Source organism: Canis aureus, chromosome 4 (assembly GCF_053574225.1).
Source record: "Canis aureus isolate CA01 chromosome 4, VMU_Caureus_v.1.0, whole genome shotgun sequence".
Taxonomy (NCBI): Eukaryota; Metazoa; Chordata; class Mammalia; order Carnivora; family Canidae; genus Canis; species Canis aureus.
The window spans coordinates 53,508,587-53,536,096 of NC_135614.1; the positions used below are offsets into that span (position 1 = coordinate 53,508,587).

The 27,510-nt window shown below is 38.3% G+C and overlaps 1 protein-coding gene across 14 annotated transcripts in view; it reads left to right on the forward strand.

Moving 5' to 3' along the window:
• The window catches only part of EBF1 (EBF transcription factor 1), a 392,209-nt gene that overhangs the window by 299,150 nt on the left and 65,549 nt on the right, over positions 1-27,510 (forward strand). For all 14 annotated transcript variants that reach the window (XM_077895685.1, XM_077895690.1, XM_077895687.1 and 11 more), the window contains one exon: positions 15,720-15,846. In XM_077895685.1, the coding sequence (XP_077751811.1) occupies positions 15,720-15,846 (127 nt within the window). The remainder of the gene's footprint in view (positions 1-15,719; positions 15,847-27,510) is intronic.

Consider the following 27,510-nt stretch of genomic DNA (forward strand, 5'->3'; position numbering starts at 1 on the left):
GCAGAGAAGTAAGAGCTATCCCTTCATATTCTAGTTGTATAGGCTTGTAGATGGAGCCATTGGCTTCTAGGAAGAATTTATCTTTATGAAGGATACATGCCCTGCATCAGGGGCAGAAGACAACCTCTTCCTTGTTGACATAAGAGAACTTGGCAGGACGGTTAACCTGTTTGGGTCACATCTCTAGATAGGACCCCTATCTATCTGACTTTTTGTCCCCTGGCCACGTGATCTCTTGAGGTTATGCCACCTCTAAGATCTAGTACTTCTGATTTTAAATAGACTTTTATCTCTTCTCCATTTCCTCATCCTATAGCCCAAAGCACTCAGGAAGCAGGCTGGTGGGCCAGGACAAGCAGATAACATTTTAGATTAGCAGCTGATGTTATTATTTGGAATCTTTTTTTAGCTTAAGAATTTTTAAAAGAGTGAGAGAAAATAGGGCTGGCTTAATTTACCCTCATCTGTGCTCTTTCCTTACTAACCCAATCTTTTGCAAATGAGTGATTCAGTTTAGCTCACTGATTGCCGCCTGAGGGTTGGGGAAAAAGAAAGGTGGCACTCCATTGCTCCTACCTCAGCTCTGCTGTCTGTGAGCTCCCAAGTTTGGGGTGAACTACATGACTTTCCTGTGAATTTGGTTTGCCATCTTTGTTACTCTTCCTTTTCGATTCTTGGCCTTTTTCCTCTCTGTCTTTCTAGAAAGCAAATTATCATACTGATACTCTTGTGCTTTGTATCCTGCCTTTACCCAAAAAATTTGCCAAAAAAAAAAAAAAAATCTTTGTAGTATTTGATATATAAACCCAGGAAAATCAACAGAGCTGATGTGTGCTCATGATTAATGTGGGTTGAGTTTTTTCTTGATCAGAGATATACTTGGTTGTTTTTGCTTTTCCCATAACACGTGATTTGGAGGAGGGGAATGGCTCCTGCTTCTGGTTTGTAGAGCTAATACTTATGTTAATAACTCCTGAACACCTCTATTTGGTAAGCCATGAGTACTGCTTGGCTTGCCTCTTGGTGTCTAGCACTGGGATAGTTACTACGGGTAATCAAAATTAGGCTTTGTGGGATCTGGTGTTTTATTTGGAACAGCACCTTGCTCCTATGAAACAAATTAGGGAGTTACATAATATATTTTTATAATCCAGTGTTAAATTACTAGCTTAAAATTCAAGGCAAGGTTCTAGAAAGCACAGAGAATGGTATGGTCAGAAGTAGACTGTTCAAATAACAGTCAAGCTTCTGTTATGTACGGATGGATCTCTGTGCTGGGCATTTTAGGCTCTGACAATCCTTTGATTTAATCACTGAAATCTCTGGGAGAATTTATACAGCTTAAGGTATTTAAGATGCCTGTAAAGAAAGTACAGTGGTGAGATTGGTGAGGAGCAGAGGATGAAGGGAACTTCATGCAGACAATCATCCAAGCAAAAGTTTAGATTGCATGAGGTGGCAGCGGGCAAGGAGCTAGTCAGGAGACTTGGGTATTAATTGCAGTCTTTCTGTTGCTCAATCAGAGGACCTAGATTTTAGTTAGTGTTGGTCATCGGGCCTTAGTTTCCCCATCTGAAAATGAGGGGCTTAGACTAAATCCTCTTTGAAATCAGCTATAATTTTATAATTCCTTTATCTAGAGTTTACTCCCCTGACTGTCCCTTCAAAGTAAGAAGCACGAAGTGAAGATGGGTAGCAAGTAGCTTCTTTTCTTCCACTATTGTGCTTTACTTTTACAACAAACTTGTAATATACAACTATTATGTTTATTTGCAAAAAGATTCTTTGGACTTCATCAAAACCATTTAATTAGCTACAAAGTTGGATCTCCCTATTGATATATCTTTAGTCAATTTTTTTTTAGCCTCTACACTTCAGGTTCTGGTATCTGGTATAAACCTGAGACCACAATGTTGGTCTAATTCATTTTCCAGATAGTTCTGTGGAATACTTCAATTCTTGGGGATATCAACAGGTACCCCATGGGAGATAGGGGAAGAAGGTTTTTCCTGGCAAGTTTGGGAAATGTTGAGTCAAATAAATTAAACTGGTCCTTCTTCTAGGACTTTGCAAGTCTTTTGAGATACTAACGTACACTGTGAATACCTAAGATGAAGTTTACAACATGTCCCAGACTTTTGTGACCACAGAACCTTTTTACAGGGTTCACCTTATAGGAGGATATATTGGTGGTGGATGGATTTCATGTTAAGGAAGTAAAATCATGAAGTCCAGTCATGAAGTGATTGGTCTGGGGTAGATGTGAGAAAATCATCTGAAATATTTGCAGAGTATTATTCAGATTAGACCAGGAATGTGTAGAGCCATTATTCTTTAATACTGCAGGCTTTGAACAAGATTTCTCTCATATTTTGCATCTGGTTTTAGTCACCGCACACTTGGCATTAGATGCCACGTGATTTTGCAGGGCAGCTATATTTAAAGATTGCCGGAACCACTTAGCTCAGATTGAGAAGTCAGTTTCATCATTGTATGAACCAGTAAGCCTCACACAGGGGCTACATGCTGTCTTTTGCACCCGGATGAATATTTTCTTCCACTACATTCCCAAAGATAGGGAGAAGTCAAAGGGAGAAATCTATGAGGGGTGGGGAAGACCTATGGGTGAATATGGTTGGGTAAATAAATGGCAGTTTGGGGGCTGAGAAATGATTTCCTGCTTTAATCCAGAAGTTGGAAAACAAGGTTTTAAATGCAGTTCCTGACTTCTTTCTTCTTTCCTATCTCTACTTCCCATTCTCATTTGTACACATAGCTCAGAGGAAGGATTGTAAATAAAAAATACCATTTGCTCCTCTGTGACATTAAAGAATGAATGGCTACAACTCATACATGTTCCCACTGGAAGTTTCCCAGGCCTTTTTGTTTGGCCTTGATTTTTACTGAACCACATGTAGAATCACAAAATTTTGAGGGCTTTGAGGAACCTTTCCAGTCATGAAGTGCAGCTGTTTTTGGAAATGAGGAAAAAGAGGCTCCAGAGTCATACGGTGACTTGTCCTGGGAATACATTAGCTATTACTTAGTTCTGGGGTTACAGAGCAACTCTCCAGACACCAACCTCACCCCCCATTTAGCATTCTCTTGTACCAGTGTTCTCATGGTATTTCTTTAGTCCTTTAATAAACTTCCTTATATTTATCAAATCCTCCCAAATTTTATACATGATGATACTGGCATTCTAATGGCTGTTATTTGTACCACACTTATATGCAATACAATTCCATTCAATTAAAAAATAAAATTAAGAAAGACAGAGAGAGACATTATCACAAATGTCTTTTAAAATTGCATAATGTAAAGACGGCATATAAATGGTTCTGTCCTGTATTTAACATATATTGAGGCTTACATGTAGAAGTTTAATTTAAAGTTGATGAAATGGGGAATCCCTGGATGGCTCAGCAGTTTAGCACCTGCCTTCAGCCCAAGGCGTGATCCTGGGGTCCTGGGATCAAGTCCCACATCAGGCTCCCTGCATGGAGCCTGCTTCTGCCTGTGTCTCTGCCTCTCTCTCTCTCTTTCTCCCTCTCTCTCTCTGTGTCATTCATGAATAAATAAATAAAATCTTTAAGAAAAAAAAATTTGATGAAATGCGTGGATTTAAAATAATTCATGCATTCCTACTTTTCCCAAACATGTAAGTTGCCAAGTCTGTATGCAACCTGTACTTACTGATCACCTATTAAGGGGAAGATGCTTAATGTAAAATTATAAACTTTATTTGTAAGGAATAAAAGGAGCAATCCAAACTGGTTGCATTCAACTTTGAATGTGACTTTGAAGAACATCTTTCAAGCCCAAGTTATTTTATGGGGAATCATTTAAATGAGCCAGTATATTTAAAATAAAAAAAAAAAACAGATTAAAAATACTCTAATGGCCTCTTTAATGTGGTGAATAGTTACAACCGTGCTCACCTTATTCCTAAAAAAGCTTTAGTCTATATTTTTGTTTTTAATGACTAAGGCACTTGAAATCTCTCCTCTATGTTGTTAATTATGGATGGTTAAAAACAACTTTAAGATGACATTCTCAGTTAGTTTTTTTATGGTGCTTTCAGGAGGTACACGTGTGTGCCCATCACTTGGAAATGGAAACCAGACAAGTGTGATGCATTGCTAATTTTAATATGAATCAAAGACAAAATTCTCACCTGGCTGCAGTCATGTGACTTTGATGAAGAAAGCGGATATCTATATAGTGTTGTGTTCATTTTATATCTGTGCTCAAAGTAGACTGCTGGAATGGCTCCCTAATGGTCTGAACTAAAGCCTTCCTCCTTATCCAACCTTATTGGCTTCCTCCTTCCTCAAACCACAACTCCTTAGTTTGGGATTCATCTTAACTTGTACTTTACTCATACTGAGTTGTTAGCTCCTTATACTCATAGTGATGTTTTGCCTCTGTACTCTTACCTTTCTTATGCCATTCCTTCTTCCACAATGTTTTTCTCTTCTCTCTGTGCCCATATTTGACTGCCCTTTAAGATCCAGTAAAACGCCACTTTTGTCTGTGAAATCTTCCCTTATAGTTCAGATACTGAGTATTTCCCTTCATCCTAAATTTACATGGTCTTATCTGTACCATATTATGTTTCTTCTAACTTTGTGTCTTTTGTGATTTAAGGGGATGTCCTGTCCCAAGCAGGATCCATGCTAAATTCAGCTTGGTCTTCCAGTGTTTATTTGGCACAGATCCTTACATGTCAGGGGTATTAATTTATATCAATTTATTCAAAACAATGTTGAATGACACTGCCCCTCCCTCCTTCTCTCCTTTCCTTCCTTCCTTCCTTCCTTCCTTCCTTCCTTCCTTCCTTCCTTCCTTCCAATGGTCCTTATTAGCAGCTGTTGTATTCAATGATGCTTCAAAGTGTCAGTACCAGATAGCTAGATTGCAGTTTAGTTTTTGTTAATGCATATGTGATTAGATAGTTTATATTTAGATATATTTATTGTGTGATAAGGATGCACATATAAATTAGTGTGAATCTGTTGATTATGGTGAAGATTAAGTAATAATAAAACTAGCACTTTCTAAATGATTAATACCAATGAGACCTTCTCCTAAACTTATTATAGGCATATGTCAATGAATCCTTAGGTTAATTAAATAGCTAGCCTCCTCCCGCTGTCCTACCTTCTTCTCAGGTAATGGGACTGAATGCCAGAGAGGTTGAGTGACTTTCCAAAGGTTCCACAGCCGGTCATTTGCAAACCTTGGACTTAACCCAAAATCTGTGTGACTCCAGAGCCATCTTTTAGCAATCTAATCAGAATGTAGTAAAACCTCACCTATTCAGAGAGACTGTTCTATAACCTCAACTCTCTCTCTCTCTCTCAAAAAAAAAAAAAAAAAAAAAAAAAAAAGAAAATAACAGACTTTGGGGTAACCAGAACAGTAATTTTTAACAAACTATCTTATCTGTTTCTCCAGATCATAGCAGATCAGAAGGAGCAACCAGAGGCAGGTTGTTAGAAGCAGGCTCAGTGACAGCAGAAATGACAGCTTAATGTCAAGGGCAGAAATGGAAAACCTAAAAAGCAGACGCAAAACTATATTACTGTGTGGCATATTAATGACTGTTCGTAATGACAGTGGCCCTGAGTCATCAAGACAGAGATGGCAATTATATTCAATGTATTCTCTCTAAAACAGCAAGATGGGGGTAATGCATCCTCAAAAGACTTCCAGTGAAAGCAGCTGTCGTAGCACGTTATTAAAAGGGGTTTGGCTCTAGTTTTCTGTGGAGCTCACTTCCTGAAGGGACATGTTAAATGAGGAATTACCGAATCTATGTGCGAGTATCCATGTTTACAATATGCAAATGTCAACTCAGGTGAAAAAAAAGGTTCAAATGAATCTCTGTTTAGTACCTTATAGTTTTAATATCCTTTTCTTGGAACTCAGAAAGATCTTAAAAGTATTTTGTTGAAAAGTGAGTTCATTCCCTGCTATCCCATCTATCAGTCTTTGGCTTTTCTATTTTTCCTTCCTAATTCCATAGGCAAAGATTCTCCCCTGCAAACAGCCAGCTTTGATAGCAAACACTTAGTCTCTTCCATAAATGTATCTGGCTTTGCTTTTTCTTTTATATTTTAATTTTCAAACAAACATGCAGCAACTCAGTACTCTAAGCCAGACCCGAGTAGGGAATGATGTCCCTTCTTAACTGAATTTAGGAAAACAAACTTTGAGAAAGAGCTCATTGTGCAGTTTCAAACCACAGACGCTGGCGTTCCTGGTGTCCAGTCCTCTCCTTCTGGAATACTCTGGACCTCAGGAACTCACCAATGCTTTTCCAGCTCCCAGATGGTCAGGATGGGATCCAGTCTTTAATGGGGCCCAGTTGGCACAAGATTTATATCCTGGGAAAGAGCTAGTTTATTTAAAAAATAAATTACTGAAAAATAAATAAATAAATCAACGTGCAAAGCCAAAGGTATAATGTATTTATTTTCACTTTTTTCCTCCCAAATCTGTTATTTTGAAATATGATCTTTGTTGCTGTTTTGTTTTGTACAATTAACTGCATTGATTTAGGGACCTGGTTAGTTTCTTGGTCAGAAGAATTAGGTAGTATATTTTCGTGAATGCTTAATGAGGATACCAGGAAGCTTAAAGTTTTTTTGGGAAGGAGTAAAAGTAAACAGATTTTTTTTTTAGTTAAAAGTTTTTTGAGTGGAATGGCATTGATTATTTCTTTTTTGTAGATTCACAAGTGACTTTATTGACTCTTTATCCAAAATTATTAGTGGTGGTTAATAGCATTATGGTATTTATTCCTTCAGTGTTCAGCAAGTATTTATTGAGTGCCTACTGGTTCCCACGCACTGTTAAAACTAGAAACATAGTAGTGAAAACAAGAAAGACAATGTTCACCTAGTCATGGGCCTTTTATTCTGGTTGGGGTTGCAGACAATAAATAGGAAAATATACCTGCATCTCTCTACTCTGTCTCCATCTATAGCTCTGTATGAGGGGAGTTTCAGGCAGTGTACAGGAAGACTGCTGACCATTCAAAAGCTTAGGTTTTAAATTCCTCATTTAACTCAACTCCAAGACTTTAGTTTCAGGTCTCCTCTGACATTCATACATAAAGTTTCTCTTTGTGAATTCATGTGACCCAACATATTTTGTTAAACATTGGTTTAAAGTTATTTTCTTGAAAGGACAAAAGGAAACCAGAATGTTTGTGAAACAGTAAGTGCCTCTACTGGCTTTCTCTCACGTTCTCTGAGAAATCATATACTGCCTTTGAGACAGGCAATTCTGGGGAATGAAAAAATCTGTGTTACGAAACCCAGAGAACTCTGATTAGGGAACAACCAGAATACACTGAGGGACTCAGGAAGGAGATAGCATCCCCTGATTTATGTTGTATCCACTTCAGGGAAATAGAGAAATAATATGGAGGTTCAGCCAGTATAGCTGCCTGGAATATACACTTTTCATATTTCAACTTCCTTTAGGAACTCCTGAAAATAATATATTTTAAACACCATATTTAACTATAGAAAGATGAATGTTCCAGACTGGAGGAAAAATATGTTTGCTGGTTTGGTCAATACTACTGTAGTGTCTCTTTAAAAATCCTTAGTCAATTTGGTTTTGAAGCTTTAATTATGCTTTTATGTTACAGTTTTCTTATTTAAATGTCTGCTTCATGTCCATCACTCAGCACCCCCTGCCTCTCTCAAAAGAGATGGATATTATTATCCTAATTGAGGAGGAGGGAGAATGCTGTGAGAATTATTAATACATAAATTAAAAAAATTAATCTGGAAAGTGCTTTAGGGTCCCTAGAGAAGCTCTATCCAAACACAAAGCATATTTAACATTATTACAAGCGCTCCCACAGAGCAGATAGGCCAGTGCAGTGATGAGTAAACTGAGGCACAGAGTATGACAATGGGTGGTTGGGCCAGTGCATGTTAGAACCCTAACCCTTGGGATGCCTGGGGGGCTCAGCAGTTAAGCATCTGCCTTCGGCTCAGGTCGTGATCCTAGGTCCAGGGATTGAGTCCCACCTCGGGCTTCCTGCAGAGAGCCTGCTTTTCCCTCTGCCTATGTCTCTACCTCTCTCTGTTTGACTCTCATGAATAAATAAATAAAATCTTTAAAAAACAAAGAACGCTGACCCTTGGGGGGTGCCTGGGTGGCTCAGTAGGTTAAGTGTCTGCCTTTGGCTCAGGTCATGATCCCAAGGTCCTGGGATTGAGCCCGGTATCTGGCTCACTGCTCAGTGGATAGACTGCTTCTCCCTCTCCCTCCGCTGCTCCCCCTGCTTGTGCTCTCTCTCTCTCTAATAAATAAAATCTTAAAAAAAAAAAAAAAAAGAACCCAGACCCTTGAGTGAGTGACACCTAAAGACCACTGCACCACTGGACAAGAGTCCACTTTAGGCTTTTTCTAGTCTTGAGTGTTAATTATTTCTCCAGAGAAGAAGCTTTTCTTTCCTTTTAACCCCTTCTCTTGAAGTCTTTGCTTGTTTGAACTGTGTATGTGTGTTTTGAAAGTGATTAAAGCTCTAAAATATTAAATCCTAAAGCTAGTAAGGAAAAAATCACTAGTGTGCTTTCTAGTAATCTCAGTTATTTTTTTGGCTTTGTGGCTTGGAACTTGAAGTTGCATTTATTTCATATAGTCCCATTGGTTAGAAAATACACATAAAGGCTTATCTTGGAATTGCTTCTTTGTTTTGCTGAGGAATAATTCTCATAGCTTCTCAACAATGAAAAAGACTATTTTGAGTACCAACTGTACTTCCAGAATCTTGGAGGATGTAGGAGAGCTGCAGACCTGTCCTATCCTGTCAAGAGTGGAGATAGGTTACACATAACAGCAATTATGGAAAAACCATGAGCAGTGGTTGGGAGGAACAACTTTTATTGTACAATGGTGGCTATCAGTCAGGCAGACTTGCCACTTCTTCATCATATTTCTTAACTTGCCTAAAACTCATCTTCCACATCTGTGAGCCAGCCCACCCCTGCCCCTAATGCTGCAGGACGGAAATTGCTGAAGGAGTCTTGTGCAGCACTTGGCACATAGTTAGATGTGGGAAAAGGCCACTGTGGCAGAAACCACTGTTGAGGACAACCGTCCTCCATTTAGTATGAGCTAGAGTGCTACTGGCTCCCAGAGAAGAAAGTGATTCTAAAGACTGGCCCTTTTTACCCAGAATTCTGCATCGTGTTTCCATTAACATTTTTAAATACTTAGCTACTCTCTTTTACCTCCCATGCGGGTCCTACTTTTGATCCTACGAGAGGCTTTTATAAAAACTATTTAGAGAGGGGCACCTGGGTGGCTCAGTGGTTGAGTGTCTGCCTTTGGCTCAGGTTGTGATCCTGGGGTCCTGGGATTGAGTCCTACATTGGGATCCCCACAGGAAGCCTGCTTCTCCCTCTGCCTATGTCTCTGCCTCTTTCTGTGTGTCTCTCATGAATAAATAAATAAAATAAAAAAAAAACTATTTAGAAAATTATCCTCTCTCACACCCTTCTTCTGGGTTTCCAGAATTTGCAAACTACCTCTCTAGAGGGCATCTACCTCTCTGTGCCCTTCACAATCCTCCCTTTATCCACAGAGGAGCTCCTCTTCCCTGTTTCTTGTACTTCTGTGGAGGATAGGCCCCTGCCACCTCCTCAGCTTCTATGCTCCATCTCTCGCCATGAGCATGCCTCACCAGGCTGGCAAGCATAAGACTCTTTTGCTCCTGTGCTCTGACTCTGGAGGAGAGAAAATGCTCACACCAGAAGCTTGGAGGGAGTGTGAGCCCTGCTTCCCCAAGTCCTTGGTGTGCTGGCAGCCTCTTCTGGGGCCTTGTGGAGACCATGTATATCTTTTTATCAGAATGCCACCCTTAAAAATTATTTCTTCTGATTATAATATGAATGCACTCTTAATTGTTGAGAAGTGAGAGAATTCAGAAGGCTATGCAGAGGAAAATAAAACTACCCATGGCTTTACAATTTAGTGGTAATGATTCTTGGCACTTTGATGATTTTCCTTTTAGTCTTTTTTTCCATGCAAATATATATCTAATTCTTGCATAATTAAACGCAATACACATTGCACAAAACTATATTATTCTACATTTGATCTTTAGTAAAATTTTTCTCATAATAAAGGTAATACCTACAAATGTACAAATTTATTTATTTCAGAATTATTTACGTGATTATTTCCTGTTAAGCACACACACACACAGATCAACACACAAATATATACATACCCACATAAGGAGAAAGAGGGAGAAAATGAATCACATATCATGTCATCAGTCCAGAAATAAATAGTTAACATTTAGCATTGTTCTTTTGTGGGCTACTTTCTTAGTGTTACTTTCATAACCCTTTTTTCTTTCCTTTATTTCTTCTTATTCCTTTCACAGGAGTCACAGACCCTTAGACATCCTCTTCTATTTTACCCCTTAGATGAAATCTGACTAGAGGTCTCATGCAGGGACCTGAGTGTTGAGCTAGTTGGATATTCATTTTAAGAGAAATTTAGGGAATGAGAGTTAAATATTGTCAACAGTGAACTCTTATGGATGGGTATTACTATGCCTAATGGAGTCAAATCTCTTGTGGAATTCTGTCCTAATTTATGTATTTATTTCAGAAATATTTTGGGAATATCCTATATGTAGCACATAAAGTTAAATAGTTTAGAGGATACAAATATGAGTTAGACTGTCACTGATCTCAGGAACTATCTAATGAGAGAAAAATGTGTAGGAAAATCTTCGTGGCACATAGCAAAATAGAATGTTAAGTGTTATAGAGTAAATGTCATAATTATATACATTCTTACAAAGGTGCCGATAACTCTGACTTTTAAGATCAAGCAGATCAAGTATAACTTATTGGAAGAGAGAGTATATGGTCTCCAAGAACAAGTAGAATATCAGTAGGGGAAAGTTTAGGCAAGGAATGAAATGAACAAAGCAAAGATGTTAGGCAAGGCTGTGGCGTTTTCATGGATCTACATGCCCTACACTCCAAAATGGAAAAAGGCAAGGTGGGAAGTTGAACTAGAAAGGGAGATTGGCTCTCAGGCCCTGGAGAGCCCTGAATATTATGCCAAGGAGTTTGGATTATATACTGTGTGTAAAGGGGGCACTTGAGGGTTTGAGTAAGTCAACAACATGATGAGAAGACATATTTGAAGAAGATAATTCTGGCAGAAAAAGTAGAAGTAGAGAAAGACCATTTCAAAGGCAATTGTACCATTGTAATTCTCAAAGAAGGAAATGGTGAGAAGAAAGTGGTAAAGCAAGTGGAAGTCAGTGGAGGAAAAATCAAAATGACTAAAAGAAAAACTGAAGGGAGAAAAAATAAAGATGATCCAAAGGAGTAGCATTCCCTTAACTGAGGGTGGGAACATGGGAGCAAAAAATACGTTTATAAGTAGTAAGACGATAAATCTAGCTTGGGTCATGTTGGGATCCAGGCAGCAATTAGACATGTTCAAGGAGAGTCTGTTACTCTGTTGCTAATAAAAGTTTGGTGCTTGGCCAAAGAGATCAAAGCTACAGGTGTAGATTTGGAAATCTGTCTAACTCAATGAGCCAGTGAGTAAACTCAAGAAATGTTATGCAAGTAAGAAGAAAATGCCGAACAAAATTTGTAAAATGTCAACAGTTAATAAATTGGTAGAAGGGAAAAGCTGGTGAATAGAAACCAGTGAATAAGAGAAGAACTCTAGAAAAACACTTATTTAGAAGCAGAAGATACTGGTTTTCTTCCTAGTGTTTTAAAACAGTGTTAGTCAAACCTGCTGGACCCTCAGCTTTTCTCATCTGGAATACATATCCTGCAAGGATGGGTTTTAAAAGAGAGTGAATGTGAAAGTGCTTTAGTAACCCATCAGACATGCAAGTCTTAGGTCTTATAATTAGTGTCACAAAAGTGAGGAAAGTAGAGACTCCCAACAAAGGAGAAAGTAGTGTCGGATTCTACCGAGTTTCATAAGAATATTTATTTTTAGCTCAACTCGTTTGGTTTGTGTTTAAGGAAGTTAAGTCAAGAGTGAATCTGTTCTTTAATCACTTAGAACAGCATTTCCCAAAATATGGAGCATGTGGCTCTGGTGTTACAGTAGAGAACTTTGGATTTGACACCAGACATCGAGCAGAACTTAATCAGTGAGAAAGTTATTTTTTTTGTTTGTCTTAATCCTTCAGGTTTATGTTAAGGGAGAAAGTGTCAGTTGGGGCAAATAAGTCTGTAGCATCTAATACTAACTAGTTTCCCCTTTCAATAAACTCCTTCAGGTTGTGAGCATTACTTAGTTAGAATTTAACAACATCATATTAACTTTAAAATTACCATCTCTACTACCTTCTCCTTTTTTCAGGGATACCAGTTTTCTAGTTCGGAGAATGTTATCAAGTTTCCTTTAAAAATAAGCTATTTTAAACAAAAAAGTAATTTATTTAAAAAATATTAAGTACATAATTAAATAGGTGGTATACAGTTTTGTCAAAACTGAGAAAGTGATATTCCAATAATGAGAGTTTGGAAATTTTAGACTTACCAGAGCGCTTCCCCTTCTGTTGCTTGGAGTAGCTGCCGTAGTTCAACCAGATTAGAACAATGTGGGAAATTATCCATCTTGGGATGGTGGTGGTGTGGTGGTGGTTGTCTTGGGTTCTAGACTTCCAGATCTAGACCCTGTTCCTCCTTTAAGACGTTGGGTCAATTTTTGAAGCCAGAAGATTTTTCTAGAATTTTGTGTCTTCAGAAGTTAAAATGAGAAGGTTAGTTTTAAATGATTATAAGAGTTCCTCCCAGCAATAAAGCCAATGATTAGTAAATAACCCAATGCTTTCAAATTGATATAAATTAGAAAAAATGTTTTTCCTCTGTAAGGCATCAATATCATATGTCAATGCCAAAGGTTGTTTGCAGACTAACATCCACAGCAAGGAAAACATCAACAAATTCATTCTTTAATGATAATTCATATTCTACCTCATTTGTGAGGGATAGTTATTTCCAGAAGGAATCTCTGCTTTAGTTAGGGTGATTGATTAAAATTGAAAGTGAAATCGTAAAAGAAAATTTGTTTCAATTTCCTGAGCCTACTGCTTTCTACCAATACCCCACTCTTAAGCAATAGTTTCACTGCAGTCCTATAATCAATTCAGAAAGCCCATGAATTCTGTTACTCAGTGCAGCAGCTCATAGGTCATAAGTCCTTATAATGTAAAAAGGTGTTTCTATTCATCTATTTACTAATATCTTTCCATCTTTTAAAATTTATTTCCTCTGAAAGGGAGGGAAGGTAAGTAGATTCTCACTGGCTGGAAGTTCTCCTAAGTATTATTGTGAATTAATGTAACTCTACATCCCAAGTAACTCTTAAAAATAGAAGCATATTTGAAATCTAACAATATGGTGACTTCCATCATCAAAAATACAGCCAAGGATCAGGCGGCAAATGAAAACGGATATAGAATGGGGTTAGAAAAAAACACGCACCCCGTCTTGGGATCTGAAAAATTTGAGTTTATTACTTCCTTTAAAAAGTTTCCATATGAACAAGTTCTTCTCTATGATTAAGTAGGAATCGTTTGTCCCAGTCATTTCTTGAACCGCATCAGTGTTGAGTCTCGCTCTAACTTGCGCCAACAGGGATTATCCTTGTGCAAGAAGCTTAGCCATTTTAGGATCGTGTTTTCACATCTGAGGAAAAAAGGGATGATAATAACAATAATTTGGTTATTGATTTGACCAAAATAGTGTCTGTATGTAAATTCCTCAGCAATGTAGTAGATACTTCCTAGGTACTCACCAAGCATTAATTCCCAACATTGCAAAAACATTCTGACCAGTTGAGATTAAGCATGCACTTGATTTTGGAAAATCATCTTTTACTGCCCTTCAGAGCCTCTTTCCTTTTTTTGTTCTCTATATAATAGTAAACTTGATTTCCTGATTTTGATGCTTACAGATTAGAAGCACAGAATAGAAGGTGGAAAGGATGCTGGGAGAAAAAAGGCAAGAAACTGAACAAAATAGAAATAATTTAAAAATCAAAGTTACCCAAGGCCATTTAGTGCAGGAGAAAACAGTCCCTCATACCTCAGTAGTCACTGAGTAGGCTTTTCTATATTACAGCAAGATATAATAAGATATAATAAGGAGTATTCCAAATGACAATCTTGATTCATCAAGGCTAAATTAAAGTATATATATACTTTGCTTATTTTACAAAAAAAATACAATGATTTTGGAAGAAATTAAATATGAAAAGGACAAAATTTTAAGTAAATACTTTTTTGGTGTGATTTTCCCATTAAAATTTCAGCCAGGGGTTCCATATAAGCATGATTTTACAGAAATATCTTTTGTGGGTCCCCAGCAAATAAGCCAGAGTTCCACACATTCTACACAAAGGGACAGGCATTTCTAATTACTAAGTTAAAATGATTTTTATGTAGATGGCCTCTTCTTTATGTTTCAAAAAAGAGCATTTGACAGAAATTACTTGTGGACTTTCACAGTAGCAGCTTTCTCAGATTCTTTTCTCTGGGACTTGGTGTTAGGATAGTTTACCCAGGTAGGCCCCAAGGGCGGACACCTTGATTCTCATGGTATCACCTGTGATTTTTCAGGCAAAACATTTGAATTGAATTAATGTGATTTGCACATTAAAAAAAGAAAAAAAAAAAGCTTTTTCTAAGTTATCTTTGTGAGAATGGTATAAACACAAGTCAGTACAAACTCAAGTGATAATCCATTGTATACTGACTCAGTGCCACAAATATCGAATTAAGTGAATCTGATAGGAGTCAAGAAGTGGGCAACATCAGATACCAGAGAAGAGAGATCATGTGGAATCCAGCACCGTCGGAGGTCAAGCAGTCAAATACCAGGGCTGAATTTTTCAAAGAACCAGATAATGCCCGTTTTACGACCATTAATAACATTTCAGTTATATAAACAAAGATAAGACTAATAAAAAATAAATCCTGCTTCTCAGTGTAATCGGATTGCCAACAGGATTCAGAAATGAACTTCCTCATTGTGCATGTGGCATCGCATAACGGACCAATGATCATTCTGCAGCCCCCTCCCCAACCTTCCATTTCCCTTTTATGGACAGTTCTTAGTTCTGCCAGGGAGCTGTTCCAGGGAGGCAGATTCTTTGGTTTCCCCTTTACAGCTCTTTGATTGTGCCTCTGGTAGTTAATGCACCAAATGGTCTTTAGGGGTATTTCATACGTGTGCTCTGCAGCTAATCAGAATGCCTTGGCCCACTGATTTCCTACTTCTGTGTTTTCCACATGTTTAAGGGCTCAGTTCAAACACCAGGCCCACCAACTTCTGGAGAGGCATGGTAAGAGCTCAGCTCTGATTTGGGTGTCTGCCTCAAACAGAGATTTTTCCAAAAGATATCCTGTAGTAGATGAATCATTCCATTAGGCCAAGTTCACTTTTCAAACCAGGAAGCAGAGTGCCTGCTGTGTAGGGAAACTCAGATAAAGTTGTGGCTGTGCTCAGAGTGCTTGTAAATATTGTTGCCAGTGTCTTTGATACAGGTTCCATCAAGATAGTATGTAAACACTGACAGGTCAATTATGTGTTTTAAAGCTATGTTTATTGAGAGCTGATGGGAAGGCTCTGAAATGAGTCTTCTACATATTGCAGTGACAGTTTTCTCCCCAATGTCTTCCCCAGCTGATTACTCCTCATGCCATCCGTGTGCAGACCCCTCCTCGGCACATTCCTGGTGTTGTAGAAGTCACATTGTCCTACAAATCGAAACAGTTCTGCAAAGGGACACCGGGAAGATTCATTTACACAGGTAAGAACCACTGCAGATGGTGGACACAGAGTTTTCTCCTTGGCCTTGTGAGTGTTTTAGTTTATCTTGTATGTGTATGTGTGCATTTTATTTTCAAATCTAGTTTCTAAGACACTCTTTCTTTGTCCATTTCACCATTGACCAAAATACTTGCTGTTATTATCATCATCATTATTTAAGAATTCATCCGGGTGTCCATGATGACTGTGAAGATCAGTAGAAATAATTGTTTGGATACCTAAAGAAGCGGCATGAGAAATAAGGAAAGGAGGAAGAAGTGCTAGAGAATCCTGAGTGTCTCTGAATATTAAGCCATCTGCATTGGGGTTTATTTGCTCTGTGGAGTAAGGATGTGCTTTAATGAAGAGTACAACTTTCTTCTGGTCATAATTGGTTGTCTCCTATTTCATTGTGGGTTGGTACTTTCTTCTCCTGTAAGCTGCATTTGGCCCTCCCAAAACAGCCTGGGCACGCAGATCTGCCTTGCAGTAAGAAACCAGGGTTGCAGAGTGAAGATAAATTGACCACGCAACAGATGGAGAGAACCAGGCAGGTTCCCTGTAGAAATGCAAGTATGCATTTCCTAAGTGTCCTGTGTGTATTTTGGAGATCCCCAGATTGTAATGTGCTAGCCAGACACCACAGATCTTTTTATAATTAAGATTCTGATTCAGTAGCTCTGGGTGGGATCTGAGACTCTGCATTTCTAACAAGCTCCCAGGTGAGGTTGATGATCTTGGTCCATGGACCACACCGGGCATAGTGACATTCTATACCCTCTGCTTACTACCTGTCATCCTAGGTAACTGTCTCCAGGAACTCGTCCCACACTTCCCTCTTCATTCAACAGAGGACCACAAGGCTTGACTAAGTATAGAGCATAAGTTGCTTTCACACAAAGAAGCTTTGGAGCAGTGAAGACATAACTCTGTTAATACGTCCTAATTATAACCATACAATTAAATGGACAAATTTTACTTTGCTGTGACATTTTACCTCAAAGCACCTTTCCTTTTGTATTTTAATACTAGGAACAAAACCAACCATGCTTGTTAGTCTCAATTTCTCTCTCCCTGCCTCTCTCTCTCTTTCTCTTTCTCTCTCAAAATTATAAAAACAATTAATGCATCCTGACCCTCAGAAATGCCTCCCAGCCCTTTAAACAAAATGCAGGTTTGGTGCCTGCCTGACGATTAGTTTTAGTTAATTGAAAATTATAGGATTGACCCAAGAGGAAAATTTTGTTTGCACTCCAATCACTTTTACAAATTAAGGAAAATTACCACAATTTTGTTTAGCTAAGGTTTCACACTGAGTTCAAGAAATTAGCTCAGCCATCCCAACAAAGTCAGCACTTTGTTAGTGAGCACTTGAAAAAATAATAGTCTATCTGGAGTTTTGTGGTGTATACAAACGAAGCATAGAGAAAGCTATGATGCTTTATAGAAGTAGGCCAAGTGTTTTTAATTAGGCTCATTGGTTCAGCGTAAGTTTTGAAGAACAATCAAACTAGCAGATTAGCTGTTTCTTTTAAAGCTAGGATTTCTTGCCATTCATTTTTCCCATGAGAACTTCCACATAGCACTATTTTTTTTTTTTTTACAAGCCTCATTATGGGCCTGCAGGAAAAGGACCAATTGAAACTTCTGATACTGTAACATTCCCCACCATCATTCCGATGGATGGGAGCTTTTCACAATGTTCCTCACTGAACTCGGTGTTCTGGAACATATTACAAAACCACAGAGGCCAAATGTTTTCTCTGAGGAGTTTGGACTCTGTTTTTGGCCAAAAACATTTAGGCCTTGCTGGCTGCTTATTTACTCTGCTATTAAGAACAAGAAAAAGGAGAAGAAAAAGAAGAAGAAGAAAATGCTTGTGTGGTGGGAGGTACAAGAGGCAATCAGGCATGATTCCGCTTTGGTGACAACATCCCTGCCCATTAATGGTTCCATTTTGTGGTCAGGTCTCATTTAGAAGAAATTATTTTTAATCAGTGTTCAACAAAATATCCCCTTGAGCCACCTGGCCATAAAAGTTAAAAAAAAAAAATCATCCCCACTAAATGACTTAAGTTCTTAAAAAGAAAATAGCAAGGGACCCATTATAATTTGGGAATTTTTTTTTAACCACTAAAAAAAAATTGCCATCAATTCAAGAAATCACATCTTAGAAAACCTGTATCATACAGGAATTAGGATCAAAGATAAAAGCGGCAGATTGGCAAGTCTAGCAGAGTAGTTAGTGATAACAGAGAGAAATCCTTGGTGTTCATGCACATGTGTAAGTGTCCGGGAAATTTAAAGTATGAACAAATGCTTCTGCTGATCTTGCCTCAAGCTGTGGGAAGTAGACAAGAAGACATGATCTTTTAAGTGTTCTAGGAGAGAGTTTAACTTCTCTCTGTGTTGGAAAAATGACATTTTGAAGAAATTAGCACAAAAACTTCTCTACTGATAAGAGTTGGCTCTTTAGCTCGTGGTGACGTTACATCATTTCTAACAAAGGGGAATCTCTGTTGGTGAAAGACACATGGCCCCTTGATTAGCATTAAATGCCCCTCCCTAAGGTCACTTGTTCATGGCTGGTGCTCCTGGCCCCAGTGATTTACTTGGTTTACCTCTATGCTTGTCACCACTTACCAACCAAGGCAGAGAAGGGTCATAAAACCTTTCTGTTCTTTATATCCAAACAACCACTCAGGTCATTGTAAACATGCAGGCATCTTTTTCCGTCTGTCCACAGAAGCTCCCACTTCATTTTCTTTAACTTCCATAGCATTTCAAGATGTGAAGCCTGATTTTCTGGATGGGCTGAGCCAACCTCTTTTTTCTTAGTGGAATGTCACTTGGAATTTTTCCCATTTAAAAAAAAAAAGAAAAGGAGGAAATATCCGAGGACTGAAAACTCACAACCCTAATTTAAGCACTGTTGGGTTTTCTGAGTGTTTGGGAGAGTTTGGGTGTGTATATGTGGAAGTCTCTAAAAATCCCTAATTGTTAAACACACACACACACACACACACACACACACACACACACAACTGAGACAGGAACAGCATGGCCTAATCTATGCAAATAAAGGCAGACTTTTTGGGGAGGGAGGAAAGAATTTGACTAAACACAGATTGCCTGCAAGCTGGCTCCACTTGTAAGGAGTGGGAACGTTGCGCTCCATCATTGAGTCTTCAGATCAGGGACACAGGAAGAATTCTTAGCTGCCAGATGTGCTGGTCTCTGTGTTCGCCCAATCAGTGAGGGAGCAAAATGAATGCTGGCTTGATCAGAACAAATAGTACTTCTCAGATCTTATTTATTGTGTCCAGTTATTCTTATTTATTAGGTAAATTCGGGGCAAATCAGACTTTAAATTTTAAATAATGTTTCCTGCTAGCAGGACACAAAACTCCTTTCTAACGACAGGACTGTTTTGAAACCCCTTCCTGATGTCTGCTCCGGCAGTCCCATAGGAAGTAAATCCACCATAAACCTCCACTGCCATGGAAGAAGGTCTCCCCAATACCTTTGTTCTTCCCCCAGCTTGTTTTCCTGCTGTTGTTACATCTTTAAGCATCTTAGACCTTTTAAAATTGTAATCTCCTCTGCTAAGTTTTCAGTAACCTTGGGAGCTGATAAAGGACTCTAAGGAGCCTTTCGAAGCTTCTTCAAAGTTCTATAGTTGGTTTTTCTGATAAGAAGTGGCCAAATCCAAATGCGGTTTTACATCATCGTAGTTCTTTCTCTGCTGGAAAAGCTGCTATCTTTGGGGATACTGTGCCTGGTAGAATGAGCCACCAGGACCGTGTCTGACCAGCTCAGGTGTGCACGGAGAGCTAACAACTCCCTGCTCACTGTAAAGCTGGTGAAAGCCCCAGTGAATGATCATGTCACAGCTCAGATTTTGGTTAGGCCACTTCTCAGATCATTCTGTCATGAGGTTCCACCGTTCTAAGGATTTTTCACCAAATTTCCTGTCATTGTGAAAGAACTAACTCACATTTCTGTGTGTTAGTCTCAGAATTAACTTTGAGATGAAAATTCTTCCTGGAAATACTTCCTGTATGTGCCTCATATCCAAAACAACTTTGCATGTAGGAGGGGCTGCTTGGGCTGAATATGCTCTGTGGAACTTGATGACATGTACCATGTCTTTCAGGTTTTCTTTTTTTTCTCTCTGTTCCTTTTGCTTTCTCCTCCTTCCCTTTTTCTTCCTCTCCCTCCTTTTCTTTCCCTCTCCTGTTCTTTCCTCTCTTACTCCCCAGGAGACAATATGTCATAGTGATTAAGGACTTGGGTTTAAGAGGCAATGGGTGTAGATTGAACGCTCAGCTCTACCACTTACTACTGAGGTTATTTTGGGGACATCATGTGATGGCTCTGAACCACAATTGCGTGTTCTTTACTAAGGAATAATCCCTTGTCTGGGTTGGTTTTTCAATAGAGAAAATACATGTAAAGCACCTTTCATGAAAGCCAGATACTAGTAGTTTCCATTATAAATGATAACCATTATTATTATTCATTAATTCATTCATCTGTTGCTGAGTCCCTACCATGCTGTAAATATTTTACATGTATTGTTTATCTTCACCATCATTTCCTAGAGGTCTAAGAAATGTCCTTTAGAAAAAAAAAAGAAAAAAAGAAAAGTCCTTTAGGATTTTTAGTAACAGAATTGTAGACACCCATAAATAAGAGAAACAAGTAACATCAATCAACCACAAATAAAAAGAGCAAAATATGAATAAGGTAGCAAGAAAAAGAGATTTATAAATACTAATATAACAATTTTGATATAACAAATACTTTCTCAAGAATAGCCTCAAACAATAAATATTTTAATAATGAAGCCCTGATTTATAAAGTTCTCTGGTGCTTATTTTTCAAGAAAAACACACACTGGTCTTCTTGTTTCCATTCAAATTTCAGACCTTCCTCTGGAGACCATAGTTACATGGATATAGTCCGTTACCAACCTCTTCAAGGGTGTTTAGGTTATAATTGCTTCAATTCCAGGTTTCAAGGCCAGAAGGCTCTGTTTGTAGTTCTTGAAAACCTCCTCCACAAATGAAGACTGCCACCCTAGAGATAAACAGAGTTGTCAGTTATAAGGGAAAGTGAGGAGTATGTACCTAATGAATCTCCTGTTTCTTAGCCTCTTCTTATACTAATTAATTGTCAGGTTAGGCTTCTGAAAAGCCACTGTCATAGCATTACTCTGCAAAGAAAGCTTCCCTTTTTGCCTACTCTTTGTGAGATGTGGCCCAAACCCTATACTTGGCCAAGTTTACAGCTCCCTGTTGAATCAACTACACTCAAACCAGTCTCCTCTGGATGCCTGGATGGCTCAGCCATTGAGCGTCTGCCTTTGGCTCAGGGCGTGAAGTTCTGGGATCAAGTCCCACATCAGGCTCCCTACATGGAGCCTGCTTCTCCCTCTACCTATGTCTCTGCCTCTTTCTCTCTGTGTCTCTCATGAATAATAAAATCTTTAAACAACAACAACAACAACAAAAACCAAAAACCTGTCTCCTCATTAGATCGCAAGCTCACTTCATATTTAGCAATTCTGGACATGGTAATTCTCCTATAAAATCAAGCTGAAGCTCTATTCCCCCCTGAAGTGCTTTCTAGCCACTTTAGTATAGTGGGCAGAGCCCTGATCTGAGAACAAGAAGGCCTGGTAGCCCTAGCTCTGCTGCTAACTGGCTGTGAGATGTGAGACACATTGCTTCCATGGTCCACATTCTAGTTTCTTCAATGTGAAATGAGCCAGTTGCACTAGGCAACTTTGATGTTTCCTATGGCTTATCTTGATGGGCTAGAAGAGTTTATATCCTTGAACCTCTTCTGTTGCATATGCTTAGGCCATTCATTTACCATTCACTTCCTTATGCTTTTAGATCTCTTGTTTTGTTCTTAGTTACCCAATCACAAAAAGTCTACATCTACCCTTCCCCGATCTTGTATTATTTTATACACTGTGTGGAAGCAACTTGACTTAGTATCTTACTTTCAATAGATGTTCTCTAATAATTGATTGACATATAGCCCAGGATCAATGGGTCCTCATTGATTTTTGTGCTCTGGATGACATGGAATGTAAATAAGAGCCGTTAATTAAGAATCTATCCCCTTTCACTTGGAAGTTTTACATGCAGAACACAGTAGGGGGTTTCTATTAAAAAAATATGGGTTGGATCTGTACCATAAATATTCTTCACTGTCCATTGTAAAATGGGAATATTTTAATAGTATCTATATCTAAGAAGTAAATGGATCAATATAGAAGATGTAGTGCTGGGGATCCCTGGGTGGCTCAGCGGTTTAGTGCCTGCCTTCGGTCCAGGGTGTGATCCTGGAGTCCCGGGATCAAGTCCCACATCGGGCTCCCTGCATGGAGCCTGCTTCTCCCTCTGCCTGTGTCTCTGCCTCTCTCATGAATAAATAAATAAAATATATATAAAAAAGAAAGAAAATGCTGTGCTGATAGTGCCTGGTACAGTGCGAGTGCTCCCTAAAAGTAAATTCAAAAAAAGAGAAGCAGATAATAAGAGTGTTTCTTTCGAAAATCCAAAGAATTGGTCATTACAAAAGATTTTGGTTTGTATATATATGTGTCAGCTTTCATCATAATCAAAGAAATTGTTTCTTTCTAGTTGTTAAGAGTAGAAATAAAAAGATCTGGGTTCTAATTATTATATTTTAGTGCTTCCTTTGTTCATTTTTTCAGCTAATACATATTTATGGATTGCCTGTTCTATTCTAGGCAATGTTCTAAACCAATTTGGGCAATATTCTAAAACAGCATTGAGCAAAACAAGACATGGTCCCTGTTCTCATTGTTCTTATGGTCTAAGAGGGAATGTAAATGTTTACTATTTCAAATTCGATGAGTGTCCAAAAAAGATAGGAGCCGAGTTCTAATAAGCAGAGAAAACAGGTATCCCAACTGGTCAGTTAGGATCTTTTTCCTCAGGAAAAGATGAGCTGAGGTTTGAAGGATGATTAAGAGTTAACCTGGCAATGGGTGGAGAGTGGGAGAAGGGTGAGGTTGGGGAAAGAGACTTGCTTGTTCCAGCATAGATGATGTGCAAGTAGGCATTGAATGGGAGCTAATGTGACTTCCTGGAAGTCTGGAAAAATTTTAGTGAGACTGTAAAATTAAGAGAGAGGAGAATGGCATAAGGAAGGCTGGAGAAGTAGGCAGGGGCAAGCCTATGCAAAGTCTTATAAGCCAGGGGCAGAGGGGTGGGAAGCTTAGTTGTCATCTTATGAACAATGGACAGTCCTTGAAGTATCAGAAATGACAATAGACATGACTAGATTTGCGTTTTGGAAAAAAACAAAAGCAAAAATCTCTGACTGGTTGTCATATAGAAAGCCAGAATTGATATTAGAAGACCAGTTAGGAGGTCATTGCAATAGTCTGGGAGAGAGATGTAGTGACTTTCATTTGAGTGGTAATGAGTGGAGATGGAATTAAATGAGAGAATTTGAGTTATTGAGGAGGAAATAGACAGGACCCAGAGATGGGTTGGAGACAAGGATGAGAGGGAGAGAGGGCTTGAGGCTACCCGGCCTTTGGCTTCTTCAGCCTAATGGATGGAGGGGCCATTCCTCCTCTGGACATCCATCCCCAGGGTCTTGTGAGTATCCGTGAAAGAAAGAATGGTCATGAAAATGTTCTGCAAACAGTAACCTTCTACACAGATGTTAATTGTTAGAAAGAGGCCTACGCAAACTCAGGAAGAATCAGAGAAAGGAAGGCACGAGTGTGTTTTCTCGGGTATCAGATTGTTTTCACTTAGGATTCAGCTGAGAGAGGGCTGTGTAATGAACACTTGACTAGCAGTTCTGCCTTAGCAGTGTCCTAATTGGAAAAGATTCAAGAAGAAAGAAAAATTAACAGGCTGCTCCTGTCCACATGTCTTGAATATTACTCCAAATGAGCCATTTACACACAAAGAAAAGAATTCAAGGCAGAGAGAATATTTATTCTTTTTACTTTTGCAATCCAAGGGGCAAGTCCCACGCCTCTTCTCTGCTGAAGGGAGTTTTTTTTTTCACAAAATGTGACTGCTCCTGATCTGATGTATGTTGATGTGATTGGTTATCCCAGACCCTCTGGCGTTTGTAAAGTTAAACACTCTTGGTACCATAACAGGGACAACAGCAACAAGAATCACTAAAAGTACCCATTGTACTTCTGTGACATCTATAAAATGAAAGCCGTTTCTGCAAAGAATAAAGCTGGTCTGAAGGAAGCATATTATTTTGCATATTTTATGTACATACTTTCCAAGAAATATGACCTTTATTTCCTATTTGGAGTGGAGTGTAATCAGGACTTGAGTAGCTAGTGTAACAGGATCATTAAAAGGGATATTTTCACTGACATTAGAGGTCTAAATGGCCACTAGGCCTTATATACAACCTTGGCTCTTTCCTGTCTACCCAGAGTTAATAAGTGATAAGGCCGGGAGAGAGATAAATCACAGAAATCCCTGTCCAAAGAAAACATATTGACTACAGCCAGGCAAATAACAGACCATAACCAACGGTCCCATTCATCATTCATGTAATAGGGATATAAAGTATTTCCTACCAATGAAACCATATAGAAGGAAAAGGCAGATAAGCTTCCCCAATCTAAGGCATGTGATTTGGTTATTAAGGGACATGAACTATTTGTCACATGGCTTTAATCTTTAAGATGTGTTGCCATTTCGAAACTATAAATTTCTGGTCAGGGATTAGAAAGCTATTAACAATAAAGGTAGGAACTGAGCTTTATATGTATTCTTGCCAACATAATGCAACACTATAAAGTCTTGAACCTCTAATCTATTTAGTATGATATAACATGATTTGGTTTTCAAAGCCAATAAACTCTTTGGAGGTTTTCAAGGCTTTTGTTTTTGTTTTTATCCAGCATCCTGATAAATTAACCCTTCAGTTTTAACCGTGTATGTTGAAACTTTCTCTAACATCCTGGGGGGTGGAGTGGGTAACTAAACTAAATTTTTTTTTCTTTTCCTCCTTTCCTAAGACTTACTTCAAATGTTTGGTGGAGGGTTATTTTCTTTTTATTTGTCCGTGTTTGCAGTGCTGTGGATGCTAGTCATTCTGTTCATTGTTAACTAAGTGATGTGGCGCCCACTAGAGCATTAAAACTTGTTTTTCTTTATTGCAATATAGTATACTGATTTCAGATAATTTCAAAGTACTAATTGGAAAATTATTAAAATAATTTGAAAATTGCTCACATTTCTACCAGTTTTTAAAACATTAAACACTCGATAAGTGTTAGCTGTTGATATTTTTAATGGCATATGTCTTTCTTCCTATGCATATATCTGCCTCATTACCAAAATAAGGTGAGACCTTATGTCATATTGTGTAATTTGTTTTTTCGCTTAACAGTATATAGGAATCAATAGGTATTATGAATTTAAAACAATTTTTAGGTTTTAATAATCATTCCACATCTTGGTAGAGTCTTATAATGAGATAAACCCTTATCTTGTTGTAGTATAGATACCTGGGGATTTGGGTTCTGGTGGTCTCTTTTGTTTCCTGAAAACCTCCAGCCCAGGTCAGTAGTCTCCTACCCACATTCTTTGGTTGTACACATTGGTTGGGATCCATCAACCAACCCCAAATGAGGAAGTGGACATAGCTCTGAGGGCCTCATATCTCAGAGGCCCTCATATCTCAGAGGCTGGTTCCGGCTCCCACAAGCACATTCAGTTAGTGTGAAGCTGAATGAATGAACCACCCCCGGGGACCAGTGAGTTCCATAAACTTCCCCCCTTGCCATGTGAAGCAGTACCATACTTTCCATGCTAAATATGGGAACTCGTGTAAGAGGCTTAACATTTCTGAAACTGAAAAAAATCCAAAATTATAACAATCAGGTAGGAAATTTAGGCCCCTCCCTGCATCCCCCTCCCTAGGATAGCAACATTCCTTGCTACAGTTTTGAACTACTCTTTTCTCTCTTCTCCCTACTGGGTTTTCCACCCCAGAGGGCTTCTGACCACCTTTCTTCAGTTTTATCTTATCATCTCCTCCTTCTCCACACTTTTTTTTTTTTTTTTACAGTGGTATCTCTTTCAATCTTCTTTCTCTCTGTGTTACTGAAATGTAAAACATTCTCTCTACTTCCCCACCGAGAATCTATGTGAAGTCTGCTTTATTATTAGCCCATTTTATAAGAAAATTTAGCGAGGTAAAGTGACTTCCCCAGGGAATGTAGCTAATAAAAGGAGGAGCCAGAATTTGGATCCTGATTGAGGGAAACCAGAGCCAGCAAAGTGGCAAACCTCCTGTGGTACTACTTTAGCTCGTTCATTTTTGGAAATATGTGATTCCCCCAAATTCGACTGGTAGTGATGGGAGAGTGTGGGTATTTTTAGGATATGTGAGGTCTGACAGGAAATGAAGCCTTCTCTCTCTCTCTCTCTATATATATATATATATATATATAATACATATATAATATATAATATGTATGTATAACATATACATTATATATATAATATGTATGTATATTATATATGTATATTATATATATGTATTTGTATTTATATATACTGGTTTTTGGGTTTTTTTTGTGTTTTTTGTTCTTTTTGAGAGAGAGAGAGAGAGAGAGAGAGAGATGGGAGAGGAAAAGCAGAGGAAGAGAGAGAATCCCAAGCAGACTCCCTGTTGAGCCCAGAGCCCCATGTGGGGTTCGATCTCACGACTCTGAGATCACAACCTAAGCCAAAATCAAGAGTCGAAGGTTCAACTGCCTAAGCCACCCAAGTACCCACCCCTCTTTTTTTTTAGAGAGAGGGAGAGAGAGTAAGGATGCTTTCCATATTTTAAACAAGTTGTATCATTATGAATATAATGTACACTAATAAAGAAAATTTTATTTATTTATTTATTTATTTATTTATTTATTTATTTATTTATTAAGATTTTGTTTATTTAGTCATGAGAGACACAGAGAGAGAGGCAGAGACACAGGCAGAGGGAGAATTAGGCTCCCTGATATGGGACTTGATCCCTGGGTGGGGATCACACCCTGAGACAAAGGCTGAGCCACCCATGTGACCCCATACAGAAAATTTTAAAAACACAGAAAGTATGAAGAGATCCATTATTCCCATTCCTCAGAAACAACCATTATTTATTTTTTTTAGTCTTCCAATATTTTCCTTTGTGTTACTTTTATGAATTTTTATCAGAATGAATCACGTGGTTATATAATTTTGCATCCTACTTTGAATTTATTTTTTTATTTTTTTTCTACTTTGAATTTAATGGTAAAATAAACGTTTCCTCTGCTAATTCCAATTCTTCCTAAGTGCACTTTATCAGGCATATAATAGTCCATTTTGTGGCTGCATCATTCCCCCATTGTTGGATAGCCACATCTTTCCTTCCATAGAAGTTTTAACATCATATATGCCAGAGTAGAAGATGATCTTGAGCATAAAGCATTCCCCCATCTTCCCAACAAAAGTTTTTCAGTTTTAGGAACAAGTAAACTGTGTACATATTTGTAGATACTAATGAATCATCAAATGTCTACTTATAATATCTTATAAGATTATATATCTTATAATATCTCACATATTAATGTAGTTACACATGCATATTTAAAATCACA